This window comes from Balaenoptera acutorostrata, chromosome 15, assembly GCF_949987535.1.
Source record: "Balaenoptera acutorostrata chromosome 15, mBalAcu1.1, whole genome shotgun sequence".
Classification (NCBI taxonomy): Eukaryota; Metazoa; Chordata; class Mammalia; order Artiodactyla; family Balaenopteridae; genus Balaenoptera; species Balaenoptera acutorostrata.
In genome coordinates this window covers 7,463,301-7,487,349 of record NC_080078.1, presented here as the reverse complement: position 1 = coordinate 7,487,349, position 24,049 = coordinate 7,463,301, and the positions used below count along the sequence as shown (strand labels likewise).

At 53.0% G+C, this 24,049-nt stretch overlaps 1 protein-coding gene across 1 annotated transcript; it reads right to left on the bottom strand.

The window, feature by feature from the left end:
• Positions 1-1,460: 1,460 nt before the first annotated feature.
• MUC12 (mucin 12, cell surface associated) lies at positions 1,461-23,880 on the bottom strand. The gene is made up of 13 exons (XM_057528823.1): positions 23,829-23,880; positions 14,442-14,576; positions 13,578-13,748; positions 9,539-9,640; positions 8,953-9,080; positions 8,589-8,653; positions 5,949-6,100; positions 5,499-5,573; positions 5,245-5,407; positions 4,390-4,551; positions 3,634-3,710; positions 1,673-1,761; positions 1,461-1,502 (listed from the first exon to the last, which is right to left on the bottom strand). Exons 1-13 carry the CDS (start codon positions 23,878-23,880, stop codon positions 1,461-1,463), a joined length of 1,413 nt encoding a protein of 470 aa, XP_057384806.1.
• Between the last annotated feature and the right edge of the window lie 169 nt (positions 23,881-24,049).

Here is a 24,049-nt window from a genome sequence, read left to right as displayed (position 1 = left end):
GCAGAAACTGAGGCTCAGAGAGGCTAAGGCTAACTCAGATGAGCCCCAAAGCCCTGGCTCTTCCCCCAGATCTCATGGGGGAGGGGAGAGGAGTAGGCGAGGGGCAGGAGGCTGAGGGTACCCCCAACTGTGGCCCCAAGACACAGCCCTCCCTGGGCATGGGCAGGTCCAGGAGATGGCAGGGCTGGGGCTGTGAGGGCAGTGGATGGGCGGGCGTCATTCACGATGTGGGGGTGGGAGCTGAAGGACCAGAGGCAGCAAGCAGAGTGTCATTGTCACCAGTCTCGACTTTGGAGACTGGTGACTGAGTCTGGAAGGCAGCGCACCTGCCTTTCACCCTTTCGGGAATTGGCGAAATGAATGTCGGTCAAGAAATCCCAGAAATAAATGGGCCCCAAGCCCTTTGATCCTGAGACACCGGAGAGCTGGGGGTCATCTGAGGCAGTCTGGAAGCTTCACTAATGACTGGAGGTTCAGCCCTGTTCCAGGCCAAAGGGCAGAGGGAAGGGGAGCCCCTCCCTGGCCGGGCAGCACATAGGCACACAGGCCATCAGATTTGTCACCGCTCTGAAGGGGCAGGCACAGGGCCTGAAGCAGCCTGGAAGAACAAATGGGACCCCTGGAGGGAGGTGGAAGGTGGAGGAGAGGGTGGGCCTGAGCCTCCGAGGAGAAGGGTGCCCTGCTTTCGACTCCAGCCCCAGGGAATGAGACCCCTCTGCCCTCTTCTCAAGCCAGCTTTACTGCCGCTATGGGTACCCCACCAGGTCACGGGGTGCAGGTCATGCACACAGCTGGGCCAGTGCCCAGACCCAGCATGGCTGAGAGTTCTTGGGTCTGTGGGTTCACAGGTAAGCACAGCCCCTCTGGTCATCTGGAGTGACCTAGGCCCCTCTCAAGGTCAGCAGGGCAAAGCACTCACTCTTTGGCCTTTCTGGGGGCTCCCACTCCTCCCTCCCGGGATGTGACCTTAAGCCTGTTTGCTGCAGAGACCTCAGGCAGAGGTGGGCCCGCCCCTGCCCCTGCTTGGAGCAGACAAGGGCCTCCCGGCCCCACATGTGGGGCACAGGAAGGGGCCGAGATTTGTTCTCCAACCTTGGAAGGAGTGCTCTCCCGAGAAGGACCCTCCCAGACATGCAGGCCTGCAGCCAGGCCCCTGCAGGGGAGGGGAGGAGACCACTCAGGCCACACTCTGCGCTTTAAGACTTGCTCTTTTATGGTAGGAAATTCCAGAGTGGGTGTCACCATAGAGCAAACAAGATGCCTTGGGGCTCCTGGATGGAGGGCATGGGATCAGAGTGTAGTCCCAACAGTGCGGATGGGGCAAAGCCAGCAGCCCTGGGAGGACCGTCCTCGGGCCCTGACGTCTGATTCCTCTTGGCGGCCCCGGGGCCTGGGGAGGGCTCTGTCGGCCGCTATCTCGTCGTCCAGATCTGGGTGAGGGGTGAGAGCCCACGTCCCCCTCACTGAGCAGTTGTCACCACCGTGGGCCTCTGAATGTGGAGCTGGGGGGCGGGAGAGAGGAGGTACGTCTGAGGGGGCCAGTAGTGATGGCTGCTTCCACGGGGAGCGACCTGCCTCAGGGCCAAGGGTACCCCACCCTCCCCCGGCAGCCCCAGGGGGTGGGGGGCAGGGGAGCAGCCCCTAGCTGGGGGGGGGGCGGTTCCTGAGTCACCTCTGTGGTGGGGTCCACATTCTGCAGGGAAGGCTGGAAGTGTCTGTAGACATTTTCAAGGCCAAACGTGTCCCCCTGCAGATTCTGACCTGTAGGGAGAGGTACTGGGGTGAGAGTGAGCCTGGGGGAAGCTGAAGAGGCCCAGAGGAGGGATATTTTCCAGTAAAAGGAACAGGTTTGAAGAGTCAGCCGCAGAGCTGCCCTAAACTCCTTTCCCGCTGCCCATCCATCCTCCCAACAGCGCAGCTTGTCTGAGACTCAGGAGGGGACCTGGGGAGCTGGCCCAGGGTTACGCAGGAACAGGAGGGGACCAGAGCAGCAGCCCTCCGACATGCTCTGGGGTCAAAAGTCGTGGCTGGTGAGCAGGGGCCCCAGGCCCAAGGGTCACTTGGTTTGGGTGAGGCAGGAGGACGAGACTGCTTGGGGTCACCGTGCACACTTCCTCGTGGCAACGGTAGCCGCAGCAGACAGAAAGCAGCTGTGCCTGGAATCTCTTGTTTGAGTTGGCACGTGTCCAGCACCCACTGTGCCCATCTTGCAAACAAACTCCCTCCTCGGCCTCCGGGCTCCAGGCTCCGGGTCCTCCTGGCATCTTCCAGAACATTCCTTTGCTGCTTCCTTCGAGATCCTCCCCGTGGCCCTGCCGTCTGCCCTCCTCACCCACCCACTGTCTCCCCAGCGTGGGCTGGGCTGAGTTGACTCCCATTGCTGCCCACAGGCCGCAGGCCTGTCCCCAGTCTTCAGACTGGCCAGATCTGGGGTGCCTCCCCCTCCCTGTGCCCTGCCCTCCCACCCCCGCCCAGCATGACCCACCTGCTGCTTCTCCCCACTGCACCCTGCCATCCCCGCCCGGAGCCTGCAGACAACACGCCCTGTCTGGCTCACTGGCATCTGAGCTTTGTCATCTGCTGTCCATGCCTCGGGGTCCCTACCACCCCCACCCAGCCTCATCGGCCCTCGCCTGTGGTACTGTGCTTCTCCCTCCCTGGACTCCCCACTTTCGTGCTGTCCCCCTTAAATCCTCCTGAGTGGGCTGCTCAAAACGAAGTCTGGTCCCCCTCCCTTAAAGCCCCTCCCGTGGGTCCCCCCATCATGGCCCACTGACCAGGCTTGACCTGGCTCTGTCATCCTCCCATCCCACTGACCCGCCCTTGGGCGGTCAGACCTCCCACAGACCGTACTCTTTCCCGCCTCCATGTCCTTTCTTAAGCAGGGCACCCTGCCTGGAAAGCCCTTTCCCTTCCCATCATGGGACAAGGCCTCGCTGCCCACTGGGCTGTATGTTCATGGGAGCAGGAAACACATGGCTTACTCCCCACCACCGTCCTGGCTCTCAGCTCAGGGGATGCCCCTCCGCAGTCGTGTCTGACCCCAGCCCCGCTCTGGGCAGGGGCAGGTATATCTATGCCCCGTCAAGCCCTGGCCATGGCCCTATCATCCTATTAACTGTGTGTGTCTGATGTGCTGGGGGTGGTCTCGGGGGGCAGGATCAGGCTCTCAGCCATCCCCGGAATCCCTCCATCGTGTTTGTCAGGAAGCACTGGGAAGGGTTTCCCACCGCAGCTGGGTGCAGGGCCGTGAGCAGCTCTGGGAGCCAGAGCAGGCTGAACCCATGCGGAGCTCCGTGGAGGGGCAGCTTATGAACTGGATTTTGGAAACAGAGTGGGATGCAGGTGCGCAGAGACTCAGGCCACCGGAAGCAGCCCAGTCTATGCAAAGGCATGGGCCACAGGCTGGAGTGCGCAGAACTTGACAGGGAGGAGCGAGAAAAGGCCAGAGGGGCAGCAGGGGCTGCCCGTGGAGGCGCGGGGTCAGGAGGCTGCAGAGGAGCCTGGCTCCTGCAGCAGATGCGGGGCGACCTGGCGGGATGTGTGTGAGTATCACCCACAACCCCACTGAGTCCCACTTTGGCACCTCTCCACCCTCCAGCCTGCCCCATCCTGGCCCCTGATGAGATCTACCTTCCCAGACGCCTGTGTTCTGGAAATTGCCAGGGACATCTTCTTCTTGCCAGTCTCGAGACAGGTTGTTCTCTTGCCTGCCAACAGAAATGCTGTGAGCAGCTCGTGGCAGAGAGGCAGGGGAGGGGGCTCAGAGGCCTCTGAACCTCGGGCTTCCGGAAGGGGCCCTCCTGGCCAAGCCCTGAGTCAGGGAGGAGACTGCCCCCAGCGGCAGCGGCAGAAAACAAAAAGCATTCCTGGGGATGTCACCATGGCCTGGCCCCCCCAACTCCTCAGTGGGCCTCAGTGTCCTTATCTGTGAGATGGGGGCATTGGACTAGAGTCAGGGCAGTTCCCTTTGATTGGCGGCCAGGTGCTGTGCTGGGCATTAACCTTCTCAGGTGGATCTTATGCATTTTACAATCGGGGGAAAGAGACACCGGCCTTTCCCAGTGTCCTAGTGTGGCAGTGTTGCTCTAGGGAAGCCAAGGTGATAACAAGCACCAGGTAATTTCATTACACAATCCAATTTCAGTACATATGTTTTCTGTTTCCATTTCTCTGCCAAACGGATATGTCCTATCAGATCGGCAGGCTGCCCTTTGCTGGACCCAGAGCTGGGAGGGGCTGGTAGGAGCTGGGAGGGACTGGGAGGGGCAGGGCCCCTCCCACCCCTGTTGGGCCTCAGCTGACTACTCAGCTGGAAGGAGCAGAGCCTCAGGATATTCTGACTGTGGTCCCCTCTCCCCAGGCCCAGCCCCAGCCCCAGAAGCTCACCTGTGCAGTTTTCTCTGGGATTGGCTGAGTAAGATGGCCAGGACCACCACCGAGACCACCAGTAGCACCACCATGGCCCCTACGATCCCATACACCATGCTCTTGCTGGTGCTAAATTCACAGCTTTCTCCCCAGTGCCAGTGCGTGTCCGAGTTCAGGCACCTGGGGACACACACAAGCTCAGGCCAGCCCACCAGCATCCCTCACCCACCCAGTCTCCCAAAAGAAAAAAATCAATGTCAAAGCACAGGAAACCAGCTCTCCCTCTGAGGACAGTTGCTGGGTGCTCTCCCTGACTCCCAAGGCTAAGGGGCGGGGAGGGGGTGCAGCGACCACAGATCTGCGGAGCAGGAATTCAGAATCCGGGAGTGCCGGGTACCTCGTCCCAAACACGTGATGTTCACCCATCTAAACACTAAGTAGCTGGCACTTTGACAGCCTGTTTTACCGTGTTTTATATTTTGTACTTTAATTTATGATCTCCCAAATGTAGCGTCCCAGCGACAGCAGGAGGTGATAATGGCCCGGTGGCTGGGATGATGTCAGGGAAATGAATGACACATGGAGATAGAGATCCATAGATATGGATTTGGAAATTGATAACTGGAATTTTTTTCAGGAAGGGGCTTGCTCAGTCCTACGATGCCTGTGTCTATAATCTGCACCTCGCTCTCCCTCTGGTGGGGTGGAAGATGGGAGACCTGGGTAGAAGAAAGAGGGATGTAGAGGAGGGGGGAGGAAGTGCCTTGCGAGCTTTGCCCACCACCACCCTGCCCCCTTGGGTGACTGTCGGGGAGAGTGGGGCCCTGCCACCAGAGAGGGTAGGTGCTGGGCTTAGAGGGAACAGGTGCTCACAGGCAATGGGGGCCACTTTGTTGAAGCTGGCACCTGCCGTGGTGACAGTTCATTTGTGACTTCGTCCCCGGGGTGCACTTGGTCACACAGGCCAGCTTCCCATCCAGATCATCCACATAGTAGAATTGGGCGAATTCCTTCGCAGCATTCCGAGTGCATTGCTCTGAGGGTGGGGGACGGGCAGGAAGCGTCAGCCTGGTGAACACGCCCTCTAGCCCCCAGGTTTACCATCCACACTCTGCTGAGCTGCTTACCTTGCAGGTCAAAGCCGAGCTTCACGGTCTCATTCACGAAGGTGTCCTTCTCACTGTAGCACAGGCGTGAGATGTCTGCCCAGGGTGGTGGGAAAGAACAAAATAGATATGACACCTCTGCCCCCTGGGGGCAGCCAGCCTTCCCTTCCTCCTTGCTGGGGCCAAGACTAGTAGGGTCTTGGCCCATCCCTAGATGCAGCTGGGCCTGTGAGCTGGCTCAGATGGGGACATTAGGGCTGGTGACAACCTCAGCCCGGGACTGGGAGGGACTTCTGGGTGCAGCACAGTCTGGGGAAGGTATCCGGGCTTGACTTCTGGATTCCTTGAGGGAGGTCTCTGGAGCTCCGGAAGAGAGGAGAGATGTGAGGTGTGGGGATGGGGCTGAGACCTCCCTAAGCGACCCCTCACATCCTTTCCCCACCAACATCAAGGGGTTTTAGGTGGGCTTACTTTCGCAGGCTTTACAATCACTGAGTAGCTTTCCGGTCTCATTCATAACCTTGGCCTTTATGATCTTAGTGAGGTTTGCAAACAGCTCCTGAAACTCTGAAGTGAAGTCTGCCTCCATGACGACTTCATGTTCCACCATGACGCTGCCGTTGCTGGAATTAGGAATCGTCAGCTACCCTGTGTTGCCCACCCTCCCAGCAAGCAGGGCCCAAGAAGCAAGAGAGGTGATGAGAAACAATTAGCCATATGTCCCAGAGGCAGGACAGAATAGAGACTCTTCCCTCCAGCAGTTAACAACCTAGAGGGAGGCTACAGAGTAAACCTGTGATAACAATATATGCCAATGGGCGGAATTCATTCCTAAAAATGGAAGCTGTTGGGCAAAGATGCGGAGAAATTGAACACTTGTGCATCGTTGGTGGGAATGTAAAATGGTGCGGCCACTGTGGAAAACAGTATGATGGTTCCTCAAAAACTTAAAAACAGAATGACCATATGGTCCAGCAATTCCACCTCTGGGCATCTAGCCCAAAGAATTGAAAGCAGAGGCAGGAAGAAATATTTGTACACCCATGTTCATCGCAGTGTTATTCATAAAAACTAAACGGTGGAAGCAATTTAAGTGTCCATCAATGGATGAATGAATAAACAAAATGTAGTCTGTACATACAATGGAATATTATTCAGCCTCAAAAAAGAAGGAAATTTTGAGACATGCAACAACATGCATGAACCTTGAGGACATTATGCTAAGTGAAATAAGCCAGTCACAAAAAAACAACTACTGTATGAGTATTTATGAGTAGTAATATGAGGTCCCTGGAGTAATCAAATTTGTAGAGACAGAAGGTAACATGGTGGTTGCCAGGGGTGGGATGAGGAGGAATTGGGAGTTATTGTTGAATGGCGACAGAGCTTCAGTTTGGGAAGATGAAAAAGTTCTGGAGAAGGACGGTGGTGGTTGCACAACAATTTGGATGTACTTAATGCTGCTGAACTGTACACTTAAAATGGCGAATTCAGTTGTTAATGGCAGATTTTATGTTATGGGTATTTTACTACAATGAAAAATTTTTTAATTAAAAAATTTAAAGTAGAAGCTATTGGATTATATTTTCAAAACCAAAAAATAAGCTTTCAGAAATGGAGAAACATGAAGCTTCTTTAGAAATGTTGGATTTTAACCCAGAAGCTTCTTGTTAGACGGTCAGCAATGCTCTCAGCAGAGAGAACTTGACACAAGGTCCATCACTAGTCACAGCCATTGTGACAGAGAAGTCAGGAGCAGGACCCAGGAGGACTTGAAACAACAAAATCCTGAACCAGAAGGGAGACGGAGACAATGGCTCTGATGCTGGGTGGGGGTGGAGGACACTAGGCTATGGAACCCAAAGGGCCCTTGACATGTTGGGACCTGACACCCCCAGGCTCCCTTCCCACCCCTCTGTCTGCTTCTTTGCACTCTCCTCTCAGAGTTCTGCTTCTCCTGCCTATCCTTTAAATGTTGGGGCTTCCCATGCTCCTTCCCTGGTACATCTTCACTTCCGTGCTGTGACGATGGCCCCGGCCATCTGGTCTACTCCCAGGGCTTCCAGAGATGTCTATCTAGGGATGCCAACACCAGTGCCTCCACTGTAGACCCTTCCTATCACATGTTTGACCATCAGCTGCTCCATCACTCAGCCACTCCACGTGGCTGGGCCCCCCACGCCAAACTCATCATCTTCGTCTCCCATTCTGCTCCTCCTTATGTTCCTCAATTCAGCAAAATTCCCCGCACTCCCAGAAGCCCAGAAATCTGGTGTCATTCCTCTTTTTCTCCAAACACCCATCAAACTCCCATGATCTGCTGGTCCTGCCCCCTAAAGACCTTTCACACTGGATACTTTTCTTCTTCATTATCACCTCTCAGGTCCAGGCTACTATCACCTCCCTCCTCTGTCCACCCATTCTCAGCCCTGCAGCCAAATTGAGTTGTCTGCAGTGCAAATCGGATACTATCCCAATGGGCTACAATTGCTGATGCTTCACATCTAAATAGCTTGGCACAGATTACCTTTCTAACCTCCTCTCCCACCACGACCCCTTTGTCCTCAAGCGGCCAAGTGTGCTTTATGTTCCTGTAATCTACCCTCCTTTCTCTCACCTCCAGGTTCATCGTCATTGATTTCCTCTTGTAACACTCTCCTCCTCCCTTCCTTCTACTTGGCTCATTTCTCCTCATCCTTCAAGCCTCAGCTTAGCTGTCACTTCCTCCAGGAAGATTTCCCTCCATCTCACTGAGCTTGCATTCAGGACCTCTCCCACTGCACCTTGTGTGTCCCTTACCATAACTCTAGACAGACTGCACAGCCACTCTGCTACCTGTGTTCTGCCACTCTAAGCTCCATGAAGACCAGAACCACTGTGCTCCCAGCACCTAGCACAGGGTAGGCTTTCAATACTAGTTTGTTACATGGATGAGTGCTGAATGAATGAACGCATGGTCTCAGAGCCCTCAGGTGTTGCCTTCGAGCTGGGGGCCTTTTTGACCCAGCCAGGTACTGATACTCTAATCATTCATGATAGGAGGAGACAGGAGAGCAGGCAAGAGAGAAGGAGCTTCCCACAGTCTATAAATCTCTCCACCCCCATACTCACAGTAGTTTCCTAATGATCACGCCTCTGTATTGTGGAAAGTCTTTGCTCCTGTAAGATTTATCCATCTGAAAGAAACAAGACATCTGAGCTCATAGAAGCCTGGAGTGTGCAGCAGCCCCTGTTCTCTTTCCCCAAGGAGCCCCTGTATTAGCCCATAGGAAAGAAGGAAGGGAAGGCAGAGGAATGTTCCCTCTTCCAGGATGTGTTGGAGGGGTATGGCTCAAGGAAGGAGGCTCTCAGAGGACCCCCGCCCCCAGGACTTAGGCTGAAGGGACCCAAGAGCTGAGAAGCCCTGAATAGTAAGTCAAGATGAGCCCCGGCATTCCCTCTCACACTGGTGAATCTAGGCTTCCTCTGCTCTTACCTGACTCTTGAATAGTTGAACAAAATTCTGGTATGTATGGGAGGATATGTTATTTAGGTCTTTTGTGAAATTTCTGTTAGTTACTTTCACTCTCAATTCTACAGTGGCATTGATTTTTGTCGGGGTTTCTGTGGGAAGAGGACAGATTATGCATGAGACAGCAACCTCCCAGTAATGCCTTCCAGGATTAGTTAATTCTTCATCTGTTGGCTTTGTGGAAGTAGAGGAAGTGTGTAGGAGGGAGGATGGAAACTCAAAAGGCAGGTAGGAGTAGCTGAAACGTCTGCCCCTTGCCTCTGAATACCAGGAGGAGCTAGTGGCCAGGATCACAACCCAGTGAGACCTAAGTGGAGGCCTCCAGATGATCATCCTGTTGAGAGAGGCAGGTTAGCTAGTGAAAAGGGCCCAGAAGGGGGAGGCAGAAGGTCCATGTTCTACCTGCGTTTTGGCCTGGGTGAAAGTCACATTTTCTCCTCTACCTGCACGATTAAGCAGTGATAGCAAATGACCCTTCCAGTGCTGCCCTCCTATTTTAAGTGGTTAAGGGATGTGGGGATGATCTACAAGTCTCAAAAAATGTCTTTACCTATGAAGAAGTATCCCAAGGGGGATTGACACTGGTAACCAAAGTAGCCTTGGGTACAGGCACATTTTTCTCCGTTCCAAGTGGCCCCATTGTAGCACTGCCCTGAGAAGGGGTAGAACATTCACAGAGGTTACCATGGAAGCCCAAAACACAAAAACATTGACTCCTGTTCCAAGTCCCATCATTCAGACACTGCATTGAAAGATGGGGATGGGACCAGATGATCATGCAGCAACCGAGATCCATTTGTCACCACCTCAGCCCCCAGGAGAGAGTGGGGAAAGGAAGAGGGACAACAGAGAGGAAGGAAGCAAGAGATAAAAGAGGACACACAAAGAAAACAAGGGCCCTACAAATCAAAAGGGAGCAACATCATCTGCATGGGTGATGTACATTGGTAACAAAAAGGCACTGGAAGTGTGGAACAAGACCACAAGGAGTACAAAACTGATGAGCTGATAAGGGAAGATGAGCAGGAGGAACCCAGAGAGTGACAAACAAGGAGACTTACTTGGTGTCAGAGCTGGAGAGTGGGTTGTCATCACAGCTGTGTGTGTACCAGTGAGTGGGGGACGCAGAGTTGAAGTGGTACTGAAACCAGGGACTGGAGCACCAGTGGAGCCAGGTGAAGTGGAGGACAGAGGAGGAGAAAAGCCAGAAGTTGACTCCTCTTTGGCAGTCATGGTGATATGTTCTGAGACCACAATGTGGGTGGAGGTCTCACTGGGGCTTGATGGGGAAGGACTTGCATTGTATGTACTATGCAAAGAAGGGGTAGAGAATGATGGTGTAGACGCCTCTGTGGAGGTTGTGTAGAAAGTGGATCCTGGAGGAGAAGATGTGGTCATGTGTCCTTCACCACCAGAAGTGATTAAGGATTCTCTAGGCCTTGATGTGGAAGCAGAAATTTCATTCCCTTCAGTAACAGTGCTGTTCAAGGTACCTGTAGGTTTTGATGAATCAGGAGTAGGGGTAGAAAATGTGGTTTCCTCGGTGAGGCCTGTGGTTGTCTGTGCAGAGACAGAGGGGGTGGTAAACAGCTGGCTGGAGCTTGAAGAGGAAGCAACACTACCATAATTCCCAGGATAGGACGTTCCAGACGAAATGGTTGATTTAGATGATTCAGAAATGGTTGTGAGGACTGAGGTCATTTCAGTAATTGCTGTTGTGCTGTGTCCAGTGCTGGAGGTGGTGGTAGAAAGTTGCTCAGAACTTAAAGGTATAGAAGAAGATGAAGAGTAACAGGGGAGTGTGTGTGTTGATGGCGCTGAGAGATTCGTGGGCACAGTGGCTTCCACAATATAAAATGTCGTTGTTTGTTCATCACCACTGGATGTGGTAATGGATTCAACTGGACGTGAGGTGGACCCAAGACTTCCATCCCCTTTAGAAACTGTTGTTGTACGTGAGTCCATGAGCTGAGGAGAATCAGATATGGTGTTGTGATCTGTGGTTTTCTGAGTGACAACAGTGGCAGTCTGTCTTGATCCAGCTGGGCCAGTAAATGTCTCTCCATTGCTTGATGGGGCTGTAGAAATCTCAGCAACTGTGGTGTGGAAACCCTCAGAAGAGACTGTGGATTCAGACCATTTAGAAGTGGTGGTGGAACTCCCAGTGACTGTGGTGTGGGAACCCTCAGAAGACACTGAGAATGCAGTCCCATCAAAAGTGGTGGTGGAACTCCCAGGGCCTGTGGTGTGGGAACCCTCAGAAGAGACTGTGGATACAGACCAACCAGAAGTGGTGGCGGAACTCTGAAGGCCTGTGGTTGGGGAAGTCTCAGAAGAGATAGTGGATTCAGACCAACCAGAAGTGGCGGTGGAACTCTGAGGGCCTGTGGTTGGGGAACCCTCAGAAGACACTGTGGATTCAGACCAACCAAAATTTGTGGGGGAACTCCCAGAGGCTGTGGTGAGGAAACCCTCAGAAGAGACTGTGGATTCAGGCCAGCCAGAAGTGGTGGTGGAATTCCCATCACCTGTGGTGGGGAAACCCTCAGAAGAGACTGTGGATTCAGACCAACCAGAAGTAGTGGTGGAACTACGAGGGCCTGTGGTGGGGGAACCCTCAGAAGATACTGTGGATTCAGACCAACCAAAAGAGGTGGTGGAACTCTGAGGGCCTGTGGTGTGGGAAGCCTCAGAAGAGACTTTGGATTCAGACCCACCAGAAGTGGTAGTGGAATTCCCAGGGCCTGTGGTTGGGGAACCCTCATAAGAGAGTGTGGATTCAGACCAACCAGACGTGGTGGTGGAACTCCCAGAGCCTGTGGTGAGGGAACCCTCAGAGGAGACTGTGGATTCAGACCAACTGGAAGTGGTGGTTAAACTTGCAGCGCCTGTGGTGTGGGAACCCTCAGAAGACACTGAGAATTCAGTCCCATCGAAAGTGGTGGTGGAATTCCCAGGGCCTGTGGTGTGGGAACCCTCAGAAGAGACTGTGGATACAGACCAACCAGAAGTGGTGGTGGAACTCTGAAGGCCTGTGGTTGGGGAAGTCTCAGAAGAGACAGTGGATTCAGACCATTTAGAAGTGGTGGTGGAACTCCGAGGGCCTGTGGTTGGGGAACCCTCAGAAGATACTGTGGATTCAGACCAACCAAAAGAGGTGGTGGAACTCTGAGGGCCTGTGGTGTGGGAACCCTCAGAAGACACTGTGGATTCAGACCAACCAGAAGTAGTGGTGGAACTCCAAGGGCCTGTGGTGGGGGAATCCTCAGAAGAGACTTTGGATTCAGACCCACCAGAAGTGGTAGTGGAATTCCCAGGCCCTGTGGTTGGGGAACCCTCATAAGAGAGTGTGGATTCAGACCAACCAGACATGGTGGTGGAACTCCCAGAGCCTGTGGTGAGGGAACCCTCAGAGGAGACTGTGGATTCAGACCAACTGGAAGTGGTGGTTAAACTTGCAGCGCCTGTGGTGTGGGAACCCTCAGAAGAGACTGAGAATTCAGTCCCATCGAAAGTGGTGGTGGAATTCCCAGGGCCTGTGGTGTGGGAACCCTCAGAAGAGACTGTGGATACAGACCAACCAGAAGTGGTGGCGGAACTCTGAAGGCCTGTGGTTGGGGAAGTCTCAGAAGAGACAGTGGCTTCAGACCAACCAGAAGTGGTGGTGGTATTCCCATCACCTGTGGTGTGGGAACCCTCAGAAGACACTGTGGATTCAGACCAACCAGAATTTGTGGGGGAACTCCCAGAGGCTGTGGTGAGGAAACCCTCAGAAGAGACTGTGGATTCAGGCCAGACAGAAGTGGTGGTGGAATTCCCATCACCTGTGGTGGAGAAACCCTCAGAAGACACTGTGGATTCAGACCAACCAGAAATGGGGGAGGAACTCCAAGGGCCTGTGGTGGGGGAATCCTCAGAAGAGACTTTGGATTCAGACCCACCAGAAGTGGTAGTGGAATTCCCAGGCCCTGTGGTTGGGGAACCCTCAGAAGAGACTGTGGATTCAGACCATTTAGAAGTGGTGGTGGAACTCCCAGTGGCTGTGGTGTGGGAACCCTCAGAAGACACTGAGAATTCAGTCCCATCGAAAGTGGTGGTGGAATTCCCAGGGCCTGTGGTGTGGGAACCCTCAGAAGAGACTGTGGATTCAGACCATTTAGAAGTGGTGGTGGAACTCCCAGTGGCTGTGGTGTGGGAACCCTCAGAAGACACTGAGAATTCAGTCCCATCGAAAGTGGTGGTGGAATTCCCAGGGCCTGTGGTGTGGGAACCCTCAGAAGAGACTGTGGATACAGACCAACCAGAAGTGGTGGTGGAACTCTGAAGGCCTGTGGTTGGGGAAGTCTCAGAAGAGACAGTGGATTCAGACCATTTAGAAGTGGTGGTGGAACTCCGAGGGCCTGTGGTTGGGGAACCCTCAGAAGATACTGTGGATTCAGACCAACCAAAAGAGGTGGTGGAACTCTGAGGGCCTGTGGTGTGGGAACCCTCAGAAGACACTGTGGATTCAGACCAACCAGAAGTAGTGGTGGAACTCCAAGGGCCTGTGGTGGGGGAATCCTCAGAAGAGACTTTGGATTCAGACCCACCAGAAGTGGTAGTGGAATTCCCAGGCCCTGTGGTTGGGGAACCCTCATAAGAGAGTGTGGATTCAGACCAACCAGACATGGTGGTGGAACTCCCAGAGCCTGTGGTGAGGGAACCCTCAGAGGAGACTGTGGATTCAGACCAACTGGAAGTGGTGGTTAAACTTGCAGCGCCTGTGGTGTGGGAACCCTCAGAAGAGACTGAGAATTCAGTCCCATCGAAAGTGGTGGTGGAATTCCCAGGGCCTGTGGTGTGGGAACCCTCAGAAGAGACTGTGGATTCAGACCAACCAGAAGTGGCGGTGGAACTCTGAGGGCCTGTGGTGTGGGAACCCTCAGAAGACACTGTGGATTCAGACCAACCAGAAGTGATGGTGGTATTCCCATCACCTGTGGTGAGGGAACCCTCAGAAGACACTGTGGATTCCGACCAACCTGAAGTGGTAGCAGAACTCCAAGGGCCTGTGCTGGGGGACTCCTCAGAAGAGACTTGGGATTCAGGCCCACCGGAAGTGCTTGTGGAACTCTGAAAACCTGTGGTGTGGGAACCCTCAGAAGAGACTGTGGATACAGACCAACCAGAAGTAGTGGCAGAACTCTGAAGGCCTGTAGTTGGGGAAGTCTCAGACGAGACAGTGGATTCAGACCAACCAGAAGTGGGGGAGGAACTCCAAGGGCCTGTGGTGGGGGAATCCTCAGAAGAGACTTTGGATTCAGACCCACCAGAAGTGGTAGTGGAATTCCCAGGGCCTGTGGTTGGGGAACCCTCATAAGAGAGTGTGGATTCAGACCAACCAGATGTGGTGGTGGAACTCCCAGAGCCTCTGGTGTGGGAACCCTCAGAGGAGACTGTGGATTCCGACCAACCGGAAGTGGTGGTTAAACTTGCAGCGCCTGTGGTGTGGGAACCCTCAGAAAAGACTGTGGATTCAGACCATTTAGAAGTGGTGGTGGAACTCCCAGTGGCTGTGGTGTGGGAACCCTCAGAAGAGACGGTGGATTCTGACCAAGTGGAAGTCGTGGTGGAACTCACAGTGCTTTCGCTGGAAGCAGAACTTGGATTGCAAGTTGTGGTTGTCTCTCCTGGAATAAAATATGTGGTAGACAGTTGATGAGGACTTGAAGGGGATGCAGTTCTTCCATCATCTGTGGTATAGGTGGTCAGAGGACTGTTGTTAACAAATCTGAAACATGTCTAGAGAATTGTTTCTTTAGTGAATGTCATGGCTGTTTGTCCAAAGACTTGAGTGGTGGTTGACTCACCAGAACCAGAAGGTGATGAAGCTCTTATATTATCAGTAGTATGGAAGGTGGCAGATGGAGTTGATAATTCTTCGAGTATTGTAGGAAAAGTGGATTGCCCGGTAGTAATTATGGCTGATGGTCCATCACCACTAGAAGTGTATTGGAGTCACCGGGACTTGTTTTGTGGGCATTCTTGGTTAAGGTGTTTGCAGATGATACAGTGTGTTGGGAAAACTCAGAGATGATACTTTGGTCTGTGATGTTGTTACTGAGTTTAGTGGCAGTCTGTCCCAGGCTGCCTGGGACATAGCTAGTCAGCCTATGACACTGAAGCATGGCTTTCCTTTTCAGGGGTATAGGAAGTGTCAGGGGTATCTGTAGATTTGGATAATTTACCAGTGGTGATCTAGACCTTTGTCTCTTCTGTTGAGTACAGTCATTTATTTATAGGGCAAAGTATCACTAGCTAATATTCTGGGGGTTGATGTGATTTATGACTTGAATTGTTAGTTGTATGACTGTGGATTTTGACAAATCTGTATGTTCATATATATGTATATATATACATATATATACATACACACACATATATATACATATATATACATATATACATATATATGATTTTTCTCAACCCACAGTGTCATCTGCAAACACCTTAAATAAGAATGCCTCCACATCAAATATATATGTATACTGTTGCCCAATATTGCCTGTACATTCCTCCCGGGCACCCTGAGACATGTTCATTTCCTTTGGCGCTCCTGCATAAATTCAAGCTGATATTTGTACTCACATACCCCCTGCACGTCCCCTGGCGGACAAATGAGCCCTTACCCCTCACGGGGGGTCCTGGCCCCCCAGTGCAATTCGGGGGCAGTCAAGGCGCATTTGAAGGGACAGTGGGAGTCAACAGGGTGGGAGAGGGAGGGAACCACCCCTCTGCCTTTCTCAGAAGGCTTTGAAAAGAAAGTAATATCGAAGCTGTCTTTTTCCCTTCTTCTTTAAAAAGAAGGGGTTTTGTGGACTTAGGCATGACAAATTTCACTGGACTTTTTAAGTTATAAAAGTAGACTATTTTTGTTGTGACACATCAAACAATGAGAAAGCATATAAAGGCAATTTATGATCGTGTCCCTAACTGAATCACGAAGAATGAATAGGGGTGGGGAGAGGTGACATTTATTGGCTGCCTATCAAATTCCTGTGTAGTCATATCACAACTGTAACTCAATGACTGTGTATGTAATTCCCTTTGCCCCTCTCTGAGAACATAGAGAACATTTCTGCCCCGTTCAGCCTGAACCAGAGCGGGTGCTCCATGAGCACATCTTGAGTAAAGGAGTGAATGAATACTGGAAAGTCTACCTGACACTTCTTCTTTATTATTTAATGTAATCCTGGGAGGTAGACATGAATATTCCTGTTTCACACCTGAATTGAGGTTCTAAGGGTTAAATATTTTCCAAGTTCACCCAGCTGGAAGGTAGAATTCAAACACAATCTGAAGGTAGGTTTTACTTTTAGCAGAAGAAAAGGGTTTCTCGAGTGGCGAAGAGCAAGGAAAACGTTTCAAGCGGGGGAACAGCATGTGTGGAGGCTCAGAGTACATGTTTGGGGTGGAGCTAAATACTGAGAGACCAGAGGGGGCAGAAGGAAGGCTGGCAAGGTGGGTGTGAAGCCAGCTCTGGACTTGACTCAGCAACAGTGGAGAACATCCAGCAAAAGGCCATGGTCACAACTGTGCCTTAGGAGCAGAGCCCTGGAGTGAAGGGCAGTGAGGGCAGAGGCATGGAGATTGATTGATGAGCCCACGGCAGTTACATGGTGGGACGCCGGGGGCCCCAGTGAAGGCCAGGACACTCGTTGGCATGGCCTCTGGACAGGCTCTCTTTGGTCTTTATTCCTGAATTCACACCATTTACTCCCTTTTACTGCCATCCACGTCTTCGCTATAGTTGCCGACCAGCTTGAGTGCCCAAATCCCTGTCCTTTTCACCAGGCTGCCCTTCCTCCTGGAATGTCTCATCTCCTTCAGGTCCTAAGACACCACTGCCTCCTAATCACCCTTCTTCTCCTCCCTCGTGCTGTTCTCTCCTGCTCACTATCTAACTGAGACCCTCAAGATAAAGGCTCTGCCGTATCCCCCACCTTCCTGGCAGCAACCCCTCTGTGCCCAAGGCTTTCACTCATTTCTGGGAGGGACAAGAAAAAGGCACCCTAGACAGTGCCCTGTGAAGAGCTTCAGAACCTTCCCAGCCTGAGATTCTGGTGGTCACGTCATCCCCAAAGGATGCGGCAGAGAAGTTGAGCAAACTCCTTCCCCAAAGTCAACCTCCGGGGTCAGAAGATGTTCCACCAGGAAGCTGAGCAAAGGAAAAACACAGACATTCTCCACAGAAACAATTTACATGGCCAATAAGCCTATGAGAAGAAAATGGTCAACTTCACTGGTAAGCTTATCACATTGCACCCCCCTCTGTGATGTTAAGTAACGTAGCTGGTATTGGCTGGGGAATAAGATGCTGATGGACGTTAGCTTAGTATCATATTTCTAAAGGATAATTTGAAAATGTGCATCAGGGATCGTGGCAGAGTCATACCACTTTAATGATTCCACTTCTAGTTACTGACCCTAAAGTAATATGATGCAGATTTTTTTTTTAAATTTTTTACGAGAAGGTTTATTGCATCATTATCTATGAAAAATTGGGGAAAACCTGTCCAAGAATAAAAGAATAGGAGACCGGTTAGATGACTAGGGTATTCCATAAAATAGAATATTAATCAGCCATTGAAACAGAGACTGCCCATAGAATAAATCTAAATACCTATTCAGAAAAAGCCCAAAATGTTAGCAATGTTTATCTGAGTGGTAAGATTAAGAGAGATTTTCCTCCTTTTGTTTGTCTATATTTTCTAAATGTTCTACCATAAATAAGCATTCATGATATAATGTCTAGACATAATAAATGCATATGCTGTAAAAATTAAAACTTAGGTGTGCCCAGTACCTTGGAGAACCCATGCAAAATCACTAATAATTCCCAAGCTGGGATTCCCCACACCTTTGTGATCAAAATGCTTTAACAAAAATGATCTAATGTCTGTGTTGCACTAGCCATCCAAGACACCAGCTCTCCTACCAAAGAAGTAAAATTTTACTTTCTTGTCCTGTGTACAGTTCTTATTGCTTCTTTCTTTAAAAGATAATCATTTGAGTTAGGCAGCTGGTTTGCCAGGCAAGTTTTTCACTTGGTGGCATTCTTGGGAAAAAGCCCTCGAAAACACCTTGGGACAAGTCTGAAGATCGTCACCTCGATATAAGACGGTCCCCTCCTACCACCTCCAAAACACATTTCTGCTTGTGGTGATTCAGCGGGGTCCATGGGAGCAGCCCTGAAGGGTGGGGTGTGGAGCGGGGGGCACACCTGTGAGGGCAGGTGCTACCCAGCTACGGCATCTTGTGCAGTTAACCTCTCTGAACTTCCATTTCCCCCGGAAAATGGGGATGAATGATGCCTGCCTTCACCACCCTTCTCATTCTAGAACAGGGGTGTCCCCAACCCCCGGGCCGTGGACCGCTACCAGTCCGCAGCCTGTTAGGAATTGGGCCGCACAGCAGAAGGTGAGCCGCGGGCAGGCGAGCGAAGCTTCATCTGCCACTGCCCATCGCTTCCCATTGCTCGCATTACCGCCTGAACCATCCCCCTGCTCCCCACCCCCTGTCCATGGAAAAACTGTCTTCCACAAAACCGGTCCCTGGCGCCAAAAAGGATGGGGACCACTGTTCTAGAATATCCTACAAGAGAAGCCATGTGGGGGCCACTAGGCTTTGTCACTCCATCCTGGGTGTACTTTCAGCCCTGCCACACACGACCTCAGTGACTTGGGCCTGTCTCCTTTTCTGTAAGGTCATTCCCACCTGGCAGAGTCGCCTTATGGGTGAGACAAGGCCGGGGCCACCTCGCCTCCGCCCCCCACCCCCTGCCCTGCACACACCTGTGGCGAATGAATGAGCTTCCCGGCTTTCTAGCACCAGCAGCCAGTGCCACCTGCCCCTGCCCCTGCCCCTGCCCACTGCCTCCCTGAAGGGCTGTTGCTCTGATTGCTGTAGAAGCATGGTAGAGTGGGTTGAATTATGTCCCCCCAAAAGATATGTCCAAGTCCTAACCCCCATACCCTTGAGTGTGACCTTATTTGGAAATAAGGTCTTTGCAGATGTAATTAAGGTAAGGATCTCACGATCAGATCAGCCTGGATTTAGGGCGGGCCCTAAATCCAATGACTGGTGTCCTTATAAGAGAAAGGCGAGGGGGATTTGACACAAATGGGGAAGCAGGCCATGAGAAGACAGAGGCGGAGGTTGGAGTGATGCCACACAGCCAAGGAACGCCAAGAACCACCAGAAGCTGGAAGGGGCAATGAGAGCCTTTGGAGGGACCAGGCCCTGATGATACCTTATTTTGGATTTCTGGCTTCCATAGCTATGAGAGAATAAATTTCTGTTGTTTGAAGCACCAAGTTTATGGTAATTTGTTGTAGCAGCCTCCGGAAACTAATGCACATGGACACCCCCAGTTAGAGCGAGTGGTAAGGAATGTGGGCTCTGGAGCCTGCCAGCGTGGGTTCCCATCCTGGCTCCTCCACCTGATAGGTGGGAAGCCTTGAAATAGTTAGTTAGCATCTCCATGCCTCAGTTTTCCCGTGTATAAAACAGAAATCAGTAACAGTACTTCTTCCCAGGATTGCTGGGAAATTTAACTGAGATATCATTTAGAACACCGTCTAGCATATAGTAGGCCCTCAATGAACACGAGCAGTTTTGATCATTAGTGTCATACCCAGACAACGGGAGGCATGGCTTCCTGATGTGTTGTACCCGGGGAGTCTGTTTGTCACTATTCCAGTTCTGTCCATAGCTACGTATGGCTTTGTCAGTTCTGAAATTGTCTAAAGCCTTTGAGCATCTATTACTACTTGCTCCCTGTACTCCCCGTCAGCCAGCAAACTCCAGTGTCGCCTCTCCCTACAGGCTCCCGGAGCAGCGCAGGCGGACAGCCTCTGAGTGGCACCCCCTTCACCCTCCTCCCCTGGGGCCCCTCTCGGAGCCTCAGCAACCAGCCCTGGGTTGTGGTTCTTTCTGCCCCGTTCCCGTGTTTCCGTCTAATAAACAAGACTATAAACTGGCTTATTCATCCTGCCTGGTTCAGAGTACCTAGCTGGGCAGAGCCAGGTCTCCTGTGTTTGCTGAATGAGTAAGTTTATTACTCTGCGTAAAACACTGCTTCCTTTTAATTGCTCTAAATTTACATCACCTACGTTTCAAAGGTTGCCCCTTTGTCTACTGTGAACAAATCTGTTGTGGCCTTCACCACACTTTTATACATTGAACGTTTCCACTTCCACTTTCACCTTTCTGGACTCCAGAACTCTGACCCTTTGGGGCCCTTGCACTTGGACCCTGTTCCCTGCTGCCATCCTGAGCAGCTCCTCTCCCCCACCCTTCCTAGGAACACTTTGGAACTTCATGTACACAAAACAGGACACAGACTCCAACCCTCATGTTGATCCCCGGTGTTGTGTGGTCTTTGCGGCCCTTGCAGCACATGGAGAATGGAGAATTCTAGACCATGTCCCTATCTTTGTCCTCCTTCCTGAGTCCCAGGCCTCTAGGAAAGCTCCATCCAGAAATTCCATGCTCACCCCAAGCTCAACAGGCCTGCCTGGAGCCCTTTGCCAACCACCAAAAAGAATCTCCTGCTCCCCAGTCACGCAGGTTCTAGAACCATCTACCTTGGTGCCCATCATCAAGAGGAACCTTCCTCTCCATTTCCAAGGAAGTTGGGTTCCCAGCTGGACTCCCATGGCCTCATGCCAAGATGGCTCCCAACGTCCCTCTTTGCATCTGTCCTGGCAGGGGTGACCCACCCCTGCTCTGTCCTTGGAGGTCCTCTGGTGTCTAAAAGCCTCCACCTGGTTTTGATGCTCCTGTTACCCAAAGGTACTCCCTCACCAACCTGCTTTCCCCACCGGGCACATGGCCCTCACCTTTGGGACATTCCTACACCTCGACTCCCCTGCACAGCCCTGCAGTGTTTTTCTACTTTCTCAGGCTGCCATTCCTTCTACCCACTGTTCACTTGTCCAAGACTTCATCAGTCCTCTTGGTGAACTGGGGTACCAAGAGGAGGCAGCAGATGAGAAACAAAGAAAACCACATATGCCACCAGCGGGCCCTGATCTGACTTCCGAGCCCCTCCCCGAGGACCCAGAATGCACGCAGTGGGATGGAAGTATTGCAGAGGGCTGAGGGCCTCCAGTGCGGGGTCAGGGCAGCACAAATCTAGTATCATATGGGTGAGGTCATGCTAATTATCATATAATCATGGGTCATGCTGGCCCCAGGTAAGTCACTCACCCTCTCTGAGTCTCTCTTTCCTGTCTGCCTTCCTTTCCTTTCATAATTTTCCTGATGAGAGTCATACGGGCTACATGCTCTGAAATGGCTTTGTAAATAGCAGAGCCTTCTGCGAGTGGGGGGCTGGGGGCCTTGGGGTATCATCAGACCTGGAGTCCCCCGGAGTGGCCCTACTTGCCTGACCTCCCCACTCCTGATGGCTTTTGACTCCTTGGCGTGCTAATGGATTCAGCACGATCTTTTCCATGCAATTATGAGCACCTTGCCCACAGGGGTCTTTGCTTGTGTGGGTGGCTCTCTCTAAGGCATGGCGGGAGAAGCAGAGGCAACGCCCTTGCTGATGTCTGGGTCCTTCATCACTGTCGTCACCATCCCCACCATCCCTCTCCTCAGCATCTGCCTGGGGAGCAGGGACGGGCGGACCCCTCCTAAGGTTGACCCCCTTGCATAGCTTCCTTTTCTCTGTGTATTAGCTTAAGGCTAAAATGTCTGTAATTAACATATTTTCATAACGTCCCTAAAGCCACGAAGTTCACACCCCCAGTCCTGGCTCCTCTCCCCTTGGCTTCTCCCAGCCAGCGCCGCTGCCCCCAACATGTCTTGGTAGGGGAGGAAGAAGTACATTAAGGCATGGCCGGCTGAGGTGGCCTCTAAGGGCCTAAGTTCCTGCGTGGCTTCTCTCACAGCCGCCCTGAAGACCTCCAAGACCCCCGGCCGCAGCTCCCACCCTCCCACCCACCCACACACTCACCACCGCCCACCACACACCCTGCAGGTCCTTCAACTCAAGAGATGCCTCTTTCACCTGGCACCTGGGGCTCACTCCCCCAATGCCCCTCACCCCAGCATCTGCCCTGCCCACCCCTTCCCAGGGGCACTTCCCTGTCTCCGGGGAATCAGGAAGTCTGTTCCGCATGAGGGAACCCATGGGAATCAGCTTGTAACCAGTCTCCTCCCAGACAAACGGTCGTGAAAAGGTTTAACACGGACCGCAGAGTCTGTCTCCCCCTCAGCCCTTCAGCCATTTCTAACTAGAGGGGCTGTCCCTGGCGCCCCGAGGCTCTCCCCAGGCAAGGAGGGAAGCTGCTGGACACCCCGTGGACTCCTGCCCTCCCTGGCCAGGGCTGGCGGCCTGTGCAGTGTCTCTGTGAGGTTTGCAAAGAGCCGACCCTTGGGCTGGTGCAGACCCCAGGATGAGGGCAGGCAGAGCCCCCTGTTTTCCCAGGGGGAAGCCTGGAGAACAGAAGGGGTGGGTTCCAGCTCCCACTCAGCCCCGGCGTGGGGCTTGGTGCAAACTCTCAACAGCACCGCACAGTCCGGGCCCCTTCCTCCTCACCCGCGGGTCTCCAGGGTGACTGACCCCCTTAGCTCCCAAAGGCAGGATGAGGTCATGGCCTGGGTGTCCAGCCCTTGGGCAGCCCACTCCCCTGAAAAGCGAGGGAGGGAAGGAAGAAGGGAGGGTTAAGCCACCTGCAGCCCTGCCTGAGGCCGGCACACACTGGGACCACCGGGGAGCTCGGCCTGTATCTCACTCACCTGATGGCATGGATGTGGCAGTGTTGGGCACCCAGAGCCACAGAGCCATTGGCAGGATCCAGGTCACCAGCATCTCCCTGAGAGTGAGGCCCTGGGTGCAGGATCTTCCCACGTCAGGAGAAACTAAGAAACGAGTGCCTCCCAGGGAGGGATCAGCTATATAAAGGACCCCGGAGACCTTTGCCTCGGGAAGGACACTGCCTGGCCCTGGGTGGAGGTGAGACGATGGGGTTGGTGGGTGACACCGGGAGTTAGCCAAAGGGCAGCCGGTCAACCCTCCTCCACTCTAAGAGACCTGAACCTCCCTCCGCGGGGTCTCTATAGTGCGGAAGCCAGAGTCATGGGAGGGGCAGGGCAGGAGGAAGGGACAGGCAAACAGAGGTGTGACAGTGTGTGATGGTTGCCAAGATGCGAGGGCCAAGAAACCCCAGGGAGACGGTGACTATGGAGGGAGGGTCGACGGAACCCTGGAAGGAGCTGCCGGACGGACCAGGCCAAGTGAAGGACCCTCCGCTCTTACTCCCAAGAGGCCCCCCTTCGGGCCTTCCTTCCTCATCACCCACTTGGAGCTGGCCCCTTCTGAAGAAGGGCAGCGCCTTCCCCCGGGCCACCTCTGACCACCAGTGCTTCTCCTGGGTGGGACTCCCACTCACACCTGAGGCTTTATGGTCCTGGTCTCTACCCGCACACTGGCCACTGCCAGCCTCTCTCCTGTCCTGGACAAAGGTCCCGGGGGCCGTTCCGACACCCCCACCCAAAGAACCTCGTTCTGCCAGCCCTGACCACCCTCAGCTCAGTCCGACAGCCTGCTGCTGCCCACAAAAGTGGGAACAAGAGGGTCCCAGCCCCAGGCATGGCAGGCCCTGGCGTGAGTGTGTCCGTCACCCAGGTTTGTAGTCTCAAGGTCTTTCGGGATGCCCAGCTTACCCATCAGCGCCAATGACAGCTGACTCAGCTGGAGTCACCCACCTCCCTGACTCAGCCAGAAGCTCTTAACGTCAAGGGGCACAGATGACAAACCCAACAGGCTCCCACCACCTGCTCCCACCCACCCCCTGAGAAAATGGGTCCTCCAATCTCGACGTTCCCTTTGAGGACGGTCATGGTCCCTGAGAGCTGCCCACGGAACCCTTCATTCCTCGCTGGGAGAAACCTGCGCTCCCAGGCCCTCCTACATCTCCTGACATCCTTGTTCCTCAACTGAGTGGAAGCACCAGAGCATGAGAAAGAGAAAGACACAGAGCAGTTTCTTTTACAATAAATGCTATATTAT